This window comes from Limulus polyphemus, unplaced genomic scaffold (assembly GCF_000517525.1).
Source record: "Limulus polyphemus unplaced genomic scaffold, Limulus_polyphemus-2.1.2 Scaffold33, whole genome shotgun sequence".
NCBI lineage: Eukaryota > Metazoa > Arthropoda > Merostomata > Xiphosura > Limulidae > Limulus > Limulus polyphemus.
This window is the reverse complement of record NW_013665643.1, coordinates 1,302,228-1,318,186: the sequence shown is the minus strand read 5'-3', so window position 1 is coordinate 1,318,186 and position 15,959 is coordinate 1,302,228. Positions and strand designations below refer to the sequence as shown.

Sequence of the window (15,959 nt, the reverse complement as noted above, 5' to 3'; positions counted from 1 at the left end):
ATTGACTTTTAAACACTCCTACGATCTTCACAGTATCTTATTTAGTATTCTACAAATGGTTTGGATGCAATATACCAAGCCATTTTGAGCAGATTTTCGTTTCCTTGTAAGTCTGACATGTATGCTTTTTTGTGCATTTTTATGTGTGTAAAACCTTAGCATTCAATAGTAAAGGTTTTAAAGTATTGTTTGAACTGAATCATTACTGTTTAAGGTGCTTTTGCCCCAACGTTCTATTAGGGTTTTGAGCAATTCCTTGTGATCCCTATTATAAACCACAATTCTAGATACCAGAAGTAACTTCTTTCGTATTGATTTGTTGTTGTTTTTGTGGTTACAAATCCAGGGACCCAGGTAGGAGAGTAACTTTGAAGATATTTACATAACTCAATCAATAAAATAAATTATTCAACAGAATGTGTTACGTAGGAAAAACGTGATCTTCCTATCACTATTTTATTATAATCAAATAATACATATATTATAGTCAATTCTCTTATTCCTTTTTATTCATGGATTTTAGTAAAAACAGGAAAATTTAAGTAATTAACTTGCTCTATAATCATTACTTACAATTGATCCTGTATACACTTCATTAACAAATCGTGAAATACCCATTTTTTCACTTATATAACTTTAAACAGTATTCATCAGATTTGGTTTGGTTTGTTAGTGAGCACTAACTAAGTTATACCACGAGCTACCTGTACTTTGTCCACCATGTTTTCTGTACAGTCCACTTGTATGTCGGCAGTGAGAAAAGAGAAAGTTAAAACTAGGTATAACTCATCTCTGGTATGCATATAGAAAAAAACATTACCCTGTGTTTGGTCAATCATTTAAATAACAAGTAATCTGTTCCAGGGTAGTTGCTGGCTTTGAAACGGGCAAGAGGTTTGGAAGCTAAACACTTTTCCCATTTATTCTGTAACAAAAAATCTCAATAATCAAAACTAAAAACAGAGTCCACATTTTAAAGGCATAGATGAAGGACTATTATATTTCAAAGTTGATTACATAGCATGGTAATATCTGATTAGGATTAAATACAACTATTACTTTTCCTCTGCCATCTTCATCAGTTTGATTAATGTGAGAGTCGTATCCCAGCTGCAAAGGAGCACCAGCCATTGTGTTATCACATTTGTAGGATTTCCCAAGAAGAACTTTACATAGCAAAAGACCTTTGCCATAGAATAAGCTTACTGTAGGAAACTCGGAGAAATAAATTCCAGCTCCATATGCACCCATATTTCCAGTATTGGCTCCAAGTTTCTCAAGTTTAAAGTTGTTCTTCACAATTTCTTTTACATTATTACTTGGTGTTCCATGAAAAGCAAGTATTTCTTCTGCACATCCATATTTTTTCTGCATATTTTTTTTTTCTTGATTAAAAGCTTGAACCAATGACCGAGTAATATAATAATCAACTGACAATATTTTGTATTTGTTTATATCCGTGTAGTTTATAAGCAATCGTAGAAATTGTGACTCGGCTATTCGAAAGTGGATGTCTAAAGGATCATTAAAATCTATGTTGCGTTTAGGTTTTATATTGTGATGTTCAATATCAGTCTTGGCTGCTCTTTCCAAACAACCTGTTAGTGTAGAAAATTTAGGATCAACTGTTTCATATAAAATTATATACTTAGGCAAAGCTTGGTTAGGATTGTAAATGACATACTCATCATTCAAAACACCACCAGTTTTTCTTGTTCCACGTTGTGCATAAAGTGAATCGTAACCTTTTTTCTTCAGTTTCTGTAAGGTCATATCTTTCTGAGCAGTGTTTACAGTCCAAGACTTTCCTAATAGAACATCACATAATAAAAGTGTGTTTGAACCTTTTGTGTATATTGTTTGGGCACTTTTTGAGGAGTTACTGGCAAAGTATATACCCGGTCCATACATCTGATTTTGTGGTTTAGGAATTTGGAATCCTTCCTTTATGATAGATTCTACACATTCAGCACTGGTTCCATGAAACTTTAGCTCATTTCGAGTGGGGTCTTGCATTTTCAGTTTTGTTTCTAGCCAATCTTTTTGCAATTTTAAGGAAAAACATTTTTCAATTTTTTTCACCACAGGAAACCAGTTGTGCTCTGGGTGAATGTATAACTTGACACGATCATGAACATCAAAGTATTCAGATGCACTATCTCCTTTTGGTTTTAACTCAATCCTGTAATCTTCTAATGTTTCTTGTCTTAGCTTTGTAAGCTGGATTTTTGCATCTTGTTTTGCCTTGTCTCGAATTCTTTGTTCCATTTTACGCAGCCTTTCATCCTCTTCTAGCTTAATACGATCACAATCTTCACAGTCATTTGGGTTGCACTCTTGGCTACATTCTAGACTGCAAGAATGCTTACAAGGTAATAATCTTGGGCAAGGTTTTTCACATCTAACATTTTCTATTTTTTCAAAGCACGGTTTTGTACCTCGATGATTACAGAGCTCAAATACAAAGGAAACTTCCTGTTGACAAATAACTTCTGTAATTGGAATGTGGCACTTTTTCTTTACTGTGTGACCACAGGTTAATCCTACAGAAACTTCTTTTTCACATTTATCATGCTGATGTTTGGGTTGACACAACTGAAAGCAGCGATGATTTTTACATGGCATTAGTTGTAAACAAAGGGATACACAAAAAGATCCTAAATTTATGTCGGCTGCACATTTTGCCTTTATACTGGAAAATTTATGATCGGGACAGTAAAGGGGCAAAACCGTGTCAACACATCCAGATTCTCTCATTTTTTCTATTAATGTTTTCCAGTGGGAATAAGTGGAAAGAGTTACACTGTTGCCAATAAAATACAAGCCACATTTTGCTCGAGATTGAGCTACACATCTACGATTATTATCTTTCAAAAAGCCTATATTATTTTGTTCATTTGACCTCACAAGTGAAACAATAACTATTTGATTTTCATCTCCTTGATAGAGATCAATTGTGTAAACACCAACACTGCTGTGTTCGTTTCCTAATTTACTTTCAGTATTTTGTTTTTCATCAAGGAGTTGTGCCATCTGAAATTTCTTCCTAATTAATACAACTTGACCTTGATATGCAGCAAGCACTGTTATCTGATTGGGCTTATATCCTTGCTGAATAAGAAATAATGCTAGGCGTACACATCGGTCTGCTTCTTCATCATTAGAATAGCTTCTTGCTCTGTTTTCAGGATTATCATGGTCCCAGAAAAACATAGACTTTTCTATGCAGTTTGGAGCTTCATTGTTGCAAACACAAGCAAGGTTGCTTTGTAGTTGTGGATAGATATCTAGAAGTAAATCAGCAAATTCTGGTCTCATTCTGTTTTGCACTTTTAGAGTAACATACAGCAAATTGTTATTAATAAGTCTTTCCATCATAGACAGATTTAGACCAAAATCTTTAGCAAGAGTGTAGCTTTCAACAGATGGCTTGAGTTGTTTATGGTCTCCAATTAGAATCAAATGTTGCACCCATTCACCCAGAACAGCGACCAACTGTGGTTCCAAAACTTCTGCAGCTTCTTCCACCAAAATGATTGGTGGCTTAACATTTACTAACAAATCATTATGTATACTTGCTCCAGTTATTGTCATCCCAATAACAGATTTAAATTTCAAAACATCGGTTTTGTGTTGAGATTCAATTTCTGTTTTTACTTTGCATAATTGTTGATATTCTTGAAGAAGTTTTTGAAAGTCAGTACTGGCATCTTCATATTCTTTCAACAAAATAGCTTGGATGAATTTGACTCTTTCTTCAGGTGTGAGGCTGCATAAGTCTTCTACAAAAAGAATATTGGCAAATGAAATATGGGTGGAAATAGATTTAGTTACAGGAAACAAACATGATCTTTTAATTTTTTCACCTCTTTCTTTATTTAAAATCAATGTTTTCAGCAATTCTTCTTTCTTCAAGATGGGTTTCTTTTGAAAAGTTGATGCAATTCTTTCCTTCATCTCATCTTCAACATCTTTCTCATCAAATACTTTATCACTGCTGAACTGCATGACAGTATTGCCTTTGTATTCTTGAAAACTCAAGTATTTACACCATTGTGTTTTGACTGCATTAAAGACAGAATCAGCAGGACACCAGTAATTCACTGCTGACACTACTTCAGGAGTTTTAGCTAATGCACTCTTCCATTGTTCATCTTTAAAGTTCACAATCTTATGAATATCTTTAAGAAAATTCTGGTTTTGCTTAGAATTCGTTTGATTCATACAATTTCTGAAGACATTTGATAAAAATCGTGTTGCTTGTTGTACATTGATGTGCTTCAAGAACACCTCTACACTGAAGTATCTTGTTTCTTCTAAGATCTTAAAAGATTCTTCAATTCTAGACTTCATGGCTTTAATCTCTGACTGAAGTCGTCTTACCTCTTTAAACAAAACAGAGGTCATTCTTGATGACCTCTGTATTTTATTAAAGTTCACATTATGTAGTTCTTCTTCATCTGATCTTCCACCAATCCTAACAATATTATTAATGCCATTTTTTATTAAATCTTTTAAAAACTCATCCAGAATGTGGTTTTTATATGTTAGAACAAGTATTGGCCCATTTGGTTTGGTTGCACAAGAAAGTATTAACTGCACAAGTTTTATGCCTACAAAGCTCTTCCCTGTACCAGGTGGCCCTTGTATAATTGCTACTCTGTTATTCATTGTTTGTAGAATTGCCTCCTCTTGGCTTTTATCTAGAAAAGTGTTTTCAATAGATATGTTGATGTTTTGTAATGTATACATATTAGGTTTGATGTAAGTTGGAAGGCTTGATATCTTAGTCTCAACAAGTTCTCTGTAAAATGGCAATGTCTCTGGGTTCATCTTTTGTAAGGCTTTCAGAACTGGTTGATAAGCTTTGTAGTATGTGGGAGATTCTGCCATTATTGTGTAATTACTGCAATTGTGTAGTATTAAGATAGCTTCCGAGTCAGAGACTGAGTTGCAATCTGAGCATAGCTCTGCAATTACAATTTCATGTGTTTTAAGAAGTTCTCTGTTTGTAACAGTAGCCCAAATACAGTCTTTAAATGAGCCTGACGGTGAAATACATAACAAATTTCCAAACATTAAATTAGAGCAAATGTTCCAATCTTCAACAGGTTGTAATGGTTTCAGTTTTAGTGCAACAGCTAGGCCTTGACCATGACTTGTAACCTGCACTCCCACAAGATACACATCATAATATACCTTCATGTCTCTTACATCTAGATTCCCAGAAAGAAAATTCTTTATTCCCTTTTTCAAAGCATCAAAACAGTCTGCTCTCAGCAAACGGAAGTAGATGTCCATATAATCTTCAGCAGATGAGTATGGCCCTTGTGAATTTACTCTGCGTAGGTTAATATAAGTCTCTAGAGGACCAGAAGAAAGTTCAGACATTGCTGGTACAAGAGGAAGTTCATTCCATTCCATATCATCAACATTTCCATTTGAGGATTTTATCATTTCTTTCAGTAATGCATACAGTAATTTCTGGACAGGGTGTTCACTCTTTTGAACAACTGGCTTTAAAGAATTGACAACTGCTCGACTTTTCTCAGGCACATTTTGTATGAACATCACAAGAAACTGTTGAAGGTCTGGCAACATCTCCCATTTAGTTTCTAATGACAAGTTGTTTATGAACCATTTTAGGTTACCTTTCCATGGGTTAAAAAACTCAGTTTCTCCTAATGTTTGTAAAACACTTTTAAATAATCCACTGAAACCAGGAGAGTTAGATTTTAAAATACAAAGTGTTCTAACTAGCATTTCAATCGTATCAAACGACATATTTTTACAATCACCTATACATTTCCAGACAGGTAAAGCACACAGAATCTGAACAATATCAGTTGATTTAGCATTTTGTTCTTCCTCTGTGCCTGATGATAAAAGTGTGTATATACGCTTCAAGTGCTGCTTAATAACCTCTACAGATCTCATTTTACAACGAATCAATCTGACTCGAAAAGCATGTGGTTTTTCTATATTTTTGTCACTGAGACTAAATTCTGCTATATCACCAACTTCAAGTGGAATAAAAGTAGAAAGTACTGTAGCTGGAACAAAAAAAACGTTACTATTAATTTTTTTTTCAGAGTCTCCAAGCACCTTTAAAAAACCAATATTTTCAGACTTTAAAAATTCTACCCTTCCCTCCATTTGGAACTGAAACTGCTTATAGTCACGAGCAACATTTCCTTCGTTATAAGTTCCAGATTTTTCATTGCCTTGTAAACTGTCTTCTGAGCAGGAAGAAGAGAGACTACGTGATGGAGGCCTTTGTCCTCTACTTGTTTTCCTGCCTCTTTGGGTTTGTTCATCTTTCCATACTGTTAAAGCTGTTGGTTTTGTTAAATATTTAGGATTCAATGTGAAAAACACATGATTTCCCTCTTCTATATTACCAGAAGGTTGTATAACACTAAAATGAAAATACACATCCTTTTTTGTAAACTCAGGCTGAAGCATTTCCTCTGGTTTGATAAAACCAAAAAATTTGTCATGAACCACTTTAACAACTTGACCACAAAGCTTGAACTCTTTCACATTTCTTTTGATATGCCTAACATTCTCTGAAACAAAAAGAAAAAATAAATGTTATGCTATTTTGTATTGCTTACTATAATAATACACGTGAAAAAAGTAAAAAAGGTTGTATAATCCCCATCATTATTTACAAACATACATGAAAGCCCACTTGTGGTAGCTCAGTGGTAAGTTGAAAGTTTATAATGTTAAAAACTGTTTATTAATAGCTGCAATGGGCACAGCACAGTACAAATAGCCCATGGTATATAGCTATGCTTAACAACAAACAAAAGTACATGAAAATGAACATATATAAAATTCATAAGCCACTTATTTGAACTACATATACATGTGTGGTGTTCAGGAAAACTGATTACCAACAGGCTAGTATTAAGTATATCTGCAAGACACAGCAGACCCTGTGATAAGTTAAGCTGGGAATAAATTGAGCTTCGACAACAAAAGAAAAGTCTCAAGCACACCGGTAAAGAAAAAAACAAATAAATACAATGACACTGTGATGAAATGCTGGGGCTTCAAACAGACTAGTTTCTATGATAAGTATTCAGATACTTCTATTAGCTTTCAAAGGATAAATGAACTTCTAGACACTTTTGTACGATACTTAAACATGGATAATGATATATATCACTAGTATCTTACTTCTGAAATCTAGAGCAATTCTTTTTTGTTTACATCAGTCACTTTTTTCATTATGTACTTTTAAAACAGTTAACCATCAACCCATACTAACTTGTACCAAGTATGTCATAGTCATATGGAAGAGGCCCAGCTAGTGTTAGTAACATTATGAATTTTGTGTTTCAGAGTAAACTTGTGTTCACTAGTTCTCCTTTATTGTCCATGTTCAACTTATTCTTCACATAAAAGTCCTGAAGTCTTGTTCTTGAAGAAACATTTGCCTTTTCAACTGTACATGAATGAACCTGATTACCACAGACTAATTATAAAGTAACATTTTGTCGCTGTCACCAAAGTTTGGTCACTGTAAAGATTATTTTGAATGTACTTCTTTTGCTGTCAACTCTCTGGTACACTAAAGTTTGTAATTCATGTGATTGTAGAAGGTAACTTTCTGAGACCATGTAAGTAAAATGGCAGAGATGAATAATCTATGGTGTGGTAAGAATTAGTCCGAGAATTTGGTAAGGTTGAAAAGGAGCATTCTTCTGGACTCAAAGTTTCACCAGAATGGTGGTAAGAGCAATGTTGACATTCTCAATCCTTTCTCAGGACCAAGAGGTAGAAGAGCATCTTGCTTCACAATTCTGGGCTCTTCTGATACAACTTTTAATAGTTATACACCATATGCAAGAGTATAGGGCAGCTGAAAAGGATCATGGTATCAGAGAGTGGCTTGAATGTGACTCCAGGGAGCTCATGGACAAGCTCTGGTATTGCAAGGCAGTGTGTGGAGTCACAAAGGGCTGTACTTGTTGTAGCCAAATTTCATTGCAATTCTGTTAGGTAGAGCAGTTGTCACTTTATTATGATCCAGCATGCTGGCAAAGCAAGCTGATGATGCTCCAAAACATTGTCCAGTGGTTGAGAATAACCTGGAATGTGATAAAAACGTTTGATATCATACGAAGTACATCACAACAATGAATTATGGCCTGTGCTATCACATGCCATTGAGGAATTAGCTCAAGGACTCTGCATTCCTCAGGATATACATGTATCCAACCTCAAAAAGAACATAAATTCCAACTAATATTTCAGCCCAATCTTGGCAGTTAGAACTTCTGGACACAACTTGGTGGCGAGGTAAAAATACTAAACCTATTACATCAATCTATCTCATCAAACATTTGAAAAATGTTACTTAGAATGAATGGATGCAGCTCAGTTTAGATAGTCAAGTGCTAGATATTCTAGAGCATTGGGGTGAGGAAAAACTTAATGACTGGGCCACACATTAAATCCCATGGAGAGACGAGCGATTCATAGGCTTAAATTCAAAGACTGAATGTGAGTATTTCAAAGGATCTTATCTGCTTATGTGGAAGATTTATGGAGATTATAATGGACTTTCACTTTTCCTACAATATCTCCTGGAGGTCACAATGAGGTGCTTATTGAAAATCTTATTGAGGGGTTACCAAGCAAGCCCTTGTAGCAACACATGACACTGAGAAACACCTCATTTCCAGTTTATTCAAATCAAGCATTTTAATAGAGTGATTGAATCAATATTCACGAAGCAGTTGCTTTTTTACCAAGGAAGTATCTACTAAAGCTTCTTCTCTAAAATATAAAACTATCTATAACATTTTTATCATTTATAAAAAATGAAAATGAAAGATGAATTAATTATTAAAAGCTATTAATTTTAATATCCCATATAAAAATATCACTATTTCTTACTTCATCAGAATCTAGCTCTTTATTATATCTTTATACTATTTATTTAAAATGTAGAATATTTTCATGTTAAAACAGTATTTTATTTTATGGTGCTTGTGCAATGTTTTCTGCAAGATATTATATTCATAATATAATTCTTAAAAATTAAAATCTATAAAACAGTGATACAAATTAAATATTTCTGAAAAAAAAGGGATTTTTTTTGTGAATAAATATAACTATTAAAACATTAAGTTTCTGTACTCGTTAATATTTATTTTTATAGGTTATGTGTAAAACATAATTATAAATCAAAGGTTTATTTCTTGTTTCTACTGCATTTAAATAAATTTCATTTACTTTGATAATAAAGTGAATAAAAGCATTATATTTCAACTCACGTGTTGTTTTAGGGTTTTCAGTTATGGTTTCTTCTTTCTTGTCATCTCTCTGCTTAATAGTATGATGACTGAATTTGGGGTAGAAAGGAAGAACCCTACTTGACTGAGCACCTTGCATTTTGTCCCTACATTTTTCACTCTCTTCCTTCCACACAATCAAGGCGGTTGGATTTAATGAAGATGTCGGTTCCAATGTAAACAAAACATCATCTTCCACTTCTATGCTACAATCATCTTTAACACAACTATAGTGAAAGTGCACATTTTTGTTCATAAAATTAAGTGGAAGTGATTCTTTTGGTGTAATATAGCCATAGCATGTCTGTTCATTCTTTTCTATTACTTTGCCATGAAGCCCTTGTTCATTCATTTTATCTTGCAGATAGCTCTGAAGTAAGAACAGATTTAGTGTGAAAAACTAGCAAATTATTCACTAGTAATATCAATACAGTAAGTTACAAAACAAAACCTAAATCAAGTACAGAAATATTTATATAGGAAGTACATGTTTTACAAACATAATAACACTAGTCATTTTTTCCATGCTATGGTACCTTTATACCAACAACAATACGCTGAAATACAAAACTACTATATACTTTACTATGATAGTTAATCAACTGGCATTGAATTCTAAAGAAGCAAAACATATAGAGGGTCATATATTAAAAATATATGAAAATAGAACACAAGTTATATTCATAAAAAGAGAGAGAAAAAAACAATATCAACATGGATGTTATATAAAATGATCAGGTTTGGCTTTACTCTCTTTGAATTAGAATAAACAGCTCCTTCAAATAATGTTTCTGGTGTTTTTCAAATCTAAAACTGAATGGCTTTTAGTTGAAGCACAAAAAATAAGGGACCAAGTAAAAAAATTAAAAAGGGACAAACTTTATGTATTAGTTTAAAACATTTGCCAATAAAACTGACCTCATCAATATTTCTTTAACTCTGTTCCACGGACAATCAAAAAACCGCATGAATGGATTAACGAGATTCCCACTGTCCCTATCTACTATCTAGCGAAACCACAGCCAAGGGAACGGGCTTGGCTGTTGTCTTCTAGGTGCATTAACAAACATCATCAATGGTTCACAAATACTTATCAGGTACCACTACTTGGAGATAAACCAAGATACTAACCTGGTCTTAGGCACAATTATCTCTGTTGTTTCTGTGTATTGTGGTACTTTTGGATTATTAATAGTTTTTACTCAATTGACATGATGCCAAACTTAATATTTGACATACAACTTCTGATTAACCCAGAAAGCCATAACATATTCCTTCTACTAAATATACAATATCATTTTAAATTTAATATGTAATACCAAGAAATTGCTTAAAAATATATTTCTATAGTGAGGTTATCGTTTTCTTTTCTGAAGATTCACTGTTCATAAACACAACCTGAACAACCTAGCATGTCCTTCAAAGTTCAATTTTTTAAACCATAAGTTATTACATTTGTCTTTGTATTAGCTAGTGCTCCAGATAATTTTTCTCTGTAAGGATTAATCAGTCCCTGAATTCTGTCAGCAGGAGTAATTTTAATTCTTTTTACAAAGTGGAGCAGTCACATTTTGTAATTAAAAAGTAATTTAACTAATTATTTTATTATTTCAAAAGGTGAAATATGGCACAGGATTAACTTAACAAATTAAGTCACCAGATGTAGTCATAATAAACACAAATAATGACATTACTTTTTATTTTATTTATTTTTGCACAATATTGGGTCATTCATGAGTGCGCCAATAGAAACTTCTGGCAGTTAGAGAGCACCGCTTTTTGCAGCTCTACTGTGTGAATTGCATAGTTCTTGTGCGAAACTGCAGAAAGCTACAAGAATGCACCCATTAATTACTATACTGCCATTAAAGCAGCAGGAGACATATTTCTTTTTCTATGGCAGTAAAACAACTTCTCAATTTTTAAGGCCATAAATGGGTGATTTTTGGTCAGAAATTATGCCGGAATGCCCCTTACCTGGAGCACTGTGTATAGCAATAACATTTTGTAAAATAATGAGTCCAAAGTGAAATATTAATCTGAAAGCGACCTTACCAGTCATATGCATGTACAAACTAGATGAAAGTAATATTTTCAGGGTTCAAATGAAACACCAGGTAGTACCTGGAATGGTACATCAGATCAGTGGTATGTAGAAGATCACTTACCTCTTCACCTTGAAACAGGAATTGGTAGGAAAAACGAGCTTCCACCCATTTCCAACACAACCAACACCAAATCTGCTGGGAATCGACATCCAGCAGATGGTAGGAAAGTGGAATGCCCCGGAGGAATGATATCTCCGGTCCAAAACCTGATGGCAGTGGATATAGTACTTCTTGTCCGCAGTAGGAGGAGGATATCTGGCTGTACACAAGCAGGAAAGCATGTGCTGTGTCCAGCTAAAACCAACACCAAATCTGCTGGGAACTGACATCCAGAATATGGTAGAAAGAGAGGCCGCAAGCCTTGGGTGCATCTTCATTTCAAAACCTGATGGCAGTGGACATTTGACACCCAGTCCATGGTAGGAGGAGGAAAACTGGCCAGCACAAATGTGAAGACTTATTTAACTGGACCATCTCCAACCAACATTGGAAATGTACATCTGGAGGATAGTAGGGAGGAGCATCTTAGCCTGAGGGACAAACTGTAATTAGATGTATGTATATATATATATTTGTGATATGGCAGAGTGCTTCAACCAAAACCTGGCAGCATCTGGAATTGTACATCAGGTCTGCAGTAGGTAGAGTGTCACACCATCTATACATGATACAACTTGTGACCAGGCCATCTCCAACCTAAACCAGACACACTGGGAATGTACACCTGGAGGATGACAGGAAGAAGGAATGCCATGGAAAGAAAAAACAATCGGTTAAACATGTAGAGAGGAATACAGTGTAGTGCAACAACCAAAATCTGGTGGCACCTGGAATTGTGCATCAGGTCCAGGGTAGGAAGTGCTATACATCAGCAACATCTGCTGAATGCCACTGCCCTACTCTCAACTGAGTGGTATGATTCATCATTAAGTAAGACAGGTCTCTGTGGTCCACCATCCCAGTGGCTAGGAACCGGTAAATGGTTAGGACTCCTCTAGAAGAAATAGGGAGGAAAAACATATTGGACAGTCTGAAGGACTGCACCAGCGGAGACAATGCAACTGGTGACCTTGACACCCTATTTTGAAAAGCAGGGCTACTGTGTTGATGGTGGAGAGCTGCTTAATGATCATTTGCATGTGGATATGCAGAAGTGGAAGGTGGAAGGCTAGTGTCATGCACAGAAAATTAACACCGTTAGTGGGCAGTGCTAGTCAAGAAATTCCATTTTGTGAAAGAAGGTAAGATATTGGATTCGAAATTATGATTATGCATACAGGGCACTTCATACATAAAATTAGACTTCCTTATAAAACATCCAAAATGTTTATAATTCCATCATTCCTAAGCCATCATGATGTACAGTCATACTCGTATAGGCTATGGTAATTGGCACAGACATGAATGTTCATCACTGACAGTCAGTAACAGTAAAGTGACAAACAATGATTTATGAAAATAATGAAACTCATTTTATGTAGAGAACTTACTACATTTTCTTGGAACATTGATCTATCTTCTATGCACCTGATTAAGACAGACCAATTTTCTGTTGAAACATGTATTATATTCTCTACATAAAATAATTTTCATTATACTTATAAATCATTGTTTGCCAATTTAATATTGTGCTAGCATAATGTGCTAATTTACACAAGTACACTGAAAGTGATACTGCATAACAGTATTACATTACTCAAATATTACGTTTTTCATTTTCTTACATAATGTAGCTTATTACATTAAACAAGAATTGTTACTTAGTAGAACTTTAATGGAAAGTACTCACATATTTATTCATGTGTGGCCTTTGGATTCAGACACAATGAAAAACACTAAAACATTGCCTATCCTCAAACACACTAGCACTGTACAATCTCGATAATAGTAATACAACAAAAGTATTTTGCACTTCATTACTCAAACTGAAAGAACTGTCAAATGCCATACCGAGTGAAGCATTTTTCATGAATATCCGGTTACTAAATTCAATTCATTCGTGAATTAAAACGATTTTCACGTTACTTACTGTCAAAATTATACACTTTTGTAACATATTCAAAGAAACTGGACATTCGCAATTCTGAAACTGTGAAAGCAAAGCAACTTAAGTAATGCAGTTATACCAAGAGGCTTCTTATCTATTTTTCAAAATTTTAGTATTTAACTGTAATTTGCAAATTCGACAAGGCGCAAGCAAAACAAACAATAAAACAACAAGTCTTTCAAAGCTGTAAGATTTAGATTAGCACAAATATTAATATACTACTAATAATACTATTACTACATAGTATGCTAGTAATCGCACGCAACAATTAATTTTGAAAAACGCTACATAGATGCATAAATACAATTGTAAAATACAAAATTCGCTTGAATCTGAAAACGTACCCACTACTTACACTGACAACAGAATTAACACTTCCTCTCTTCTATCTACGTAACGTGAATGTGCCGTAATTGCAGTTCCAACACACGCACTTACAGGTTTTGGTTTTGGTTTTGGTTTTCGCCGCGATAACGTTGTATTCAGCGCACCATACGTCACAAATCAATATCAATGTTTAGTCGTTTATCTACGGTTCTTTCATTAGCTTGTGTCACAAAACAATACATAAAGTTTTTTTCTGTTAATTTTAGCGCAAAATTACACAATGGACACTGTCTATAGCAGGTATCAAACCTACCAGTTTAATTTTATATTTTCTGCAGCTTATTACTGATTCATCGTATGATTAAAATAAATTGACATAGGCCGAACAAACAGTGATGTAAGAAATGATTTTTTACAAATCATCAAGTCCTGGTGGTAAAGGCGCTCGACTCGTAGTCTGAGGGTCGCGAGCTCGAATTTCCGTCACACCGAACATGTTCACCCTTTCAGTCATGGGGCGTTATAATGTTATGATTAATCCCACTTTGCGTTAGTAAAAGAGTAGCCCAAGAGTTGGCGGCGGGTGGTGTTGACTAGCTGCCTTCCCTCTACTCTTTCACTGCTAAATTAGGGATGGCTAGCGCAGATAGCCCTCGTGTAGCTTTGCGCGAAATTCAAAACCAAACCAAACCCTCTACTCTTTCACTGCTAAATTAAGGATGGCTAGCGCAGATAGCCCTCGTGGAACTTTGCACGAGATTCAGTACTGTTAATGTGAAAATAAAAAAAATCATCATCAGGTTACTTGTTGGAATGAATAGAATTTTATCTTCCTTACTTTTATCTTTTGCAAGTATTCTGGTGTGATGCGGTATGTCCACGCACTTACAACGCTAAAATCCTGGATTAAATTCACTGTGGTAGTTTGTTTGGTTTTGAATTGCGCGCAAAGCTACATGAGGGCTCTCTGCGCTAGCCGTCCCTAATTTAGCAGTGTAAGACTAGAGGGAAGGCAGCTAGTCATCACCGCCAACTCTTGGGCTACTCTTTTACCAACGAATAGTGGGATTGACCGTCACATTATAACGCCCCACGACTGAAAATGCGAGCATGTTTGGTGGGACAGGGATTAAAACTCCCATCCCACAGATTGCGAGTTGAGTGCCCTAACCACCTGGCTATGCCGGGACATCACTGTGGTGGACACAGCAGATAGCACAATGTGACTTTGCGCTAAAAGAAACAAACTATTACGTGAATTATGATTTCCAATTTTTAACACCTTTGTATTTTCATTGTTCTATATTATTAGATAATATCCTCATTATATTAACTCGAGCACAGTATGAAGGCACCAGGTTTATTCAGAATCATCTATTTAGGCTCCCCATGAAGATTTTGGTTTGCTGTTAAACACAAAGCTGCACAATGGACTATCTGTGTTTTTCTCACCGCTATTATTGAACCCCAATTCTAGCGTTAAAATTCTTTAGTCTTACTGCTGAATCACGGAGGGCCGGACCAGATTTAAGGTAATTATAACCCTTCTATCTTAGAACCAATTTACTAACCCTCTTTTGGTCCTTGCATGCTTTAGTTTAGTATTGTGATATGGAGACATACCACGTGTTTCCTATCCTTTTCATTAATATTTAAATTCTTCAACATTTCTGTAAATATTGGGTAAGTATTCTGATTATACACAGCGTGGTCACAAGTAAATAGACACCACCTTTTCAGAAAAAAATGAAATTTTTCAGTCATATTCACTGATGGTCGAACCCGTGTTTGGAGGTAATGCAGCTTACACTCCAAGAAACATTGTTCCAACAGTGCCTTTTGGTGGGGGCTCAGTTATGGTATGGGGCTGTGTCTCGCATGATTGCAAGCTGGATTTGGTAACAATCAATGGCAACCTTACTGGCGAAAAGTACACCAGGGACGTGCTTACACCTGTAGTTGTGCCTCATTTTGACAACCACACGTTAGCGTCAAGACCTTTATTCATGGATGACAACGCTAGACCTCATCGCTCTAGGGCAGTAAAGGCTTATTTAGAGAATGAATCCGTCAACACTCTTCCTTGGCCTCAACCCTATAGAGCATCTGTGGGACCAATTGGGTAGGCGAATACAGGCTTTGGACAGACATTGCAACAGTTAGAAG

At 35.1% G+C, this 15,959-nt stretch overlaps 1 protein-coding gene across 2 annotated transcripts; it reads right to left on the bottom strand.

Moving 5' to 3' along the window:
• Nucleotides 1–421: 421 nt before the first annotated feature.
• On the bottom strand, nucleotides 422–13,872 carry LOC106460493. Of its 2 annotated transcripts, none has more exons than XM_013920202.2 (3): nucleotides 13,822–13,872; nucleotides 9,294–9,681; nucleotides 422–6,569 (listed from the first exon to the last, which is right to left on the bottom strand). In XM_013920202.2, the coding sequence occupies exons 2-3, from the start codon at nucleotides 9,661–9,663 to the stop codon at nucleotides 997–999; spliced, it is 5,943 nt and encodes a 1,980-aa protein (XP_013775656.1). In that variant the 5' UTR covers nucleotides 9,664–9,681; nucleotides 13,822–13,872; the 3' UTR covers nucleotides 422–996. The 2 variants fall into 2 exon arrangements, with proteins under 2 accessions (XP_013775656.1, XP_013775664.1); XM_013920210.2 differs by having other exon boundaries at nucleotides 13,811–13,866.
• Between the last annotated feature and the right edge of the window lie 2,087 nt (nucleotides 13,873–15,959).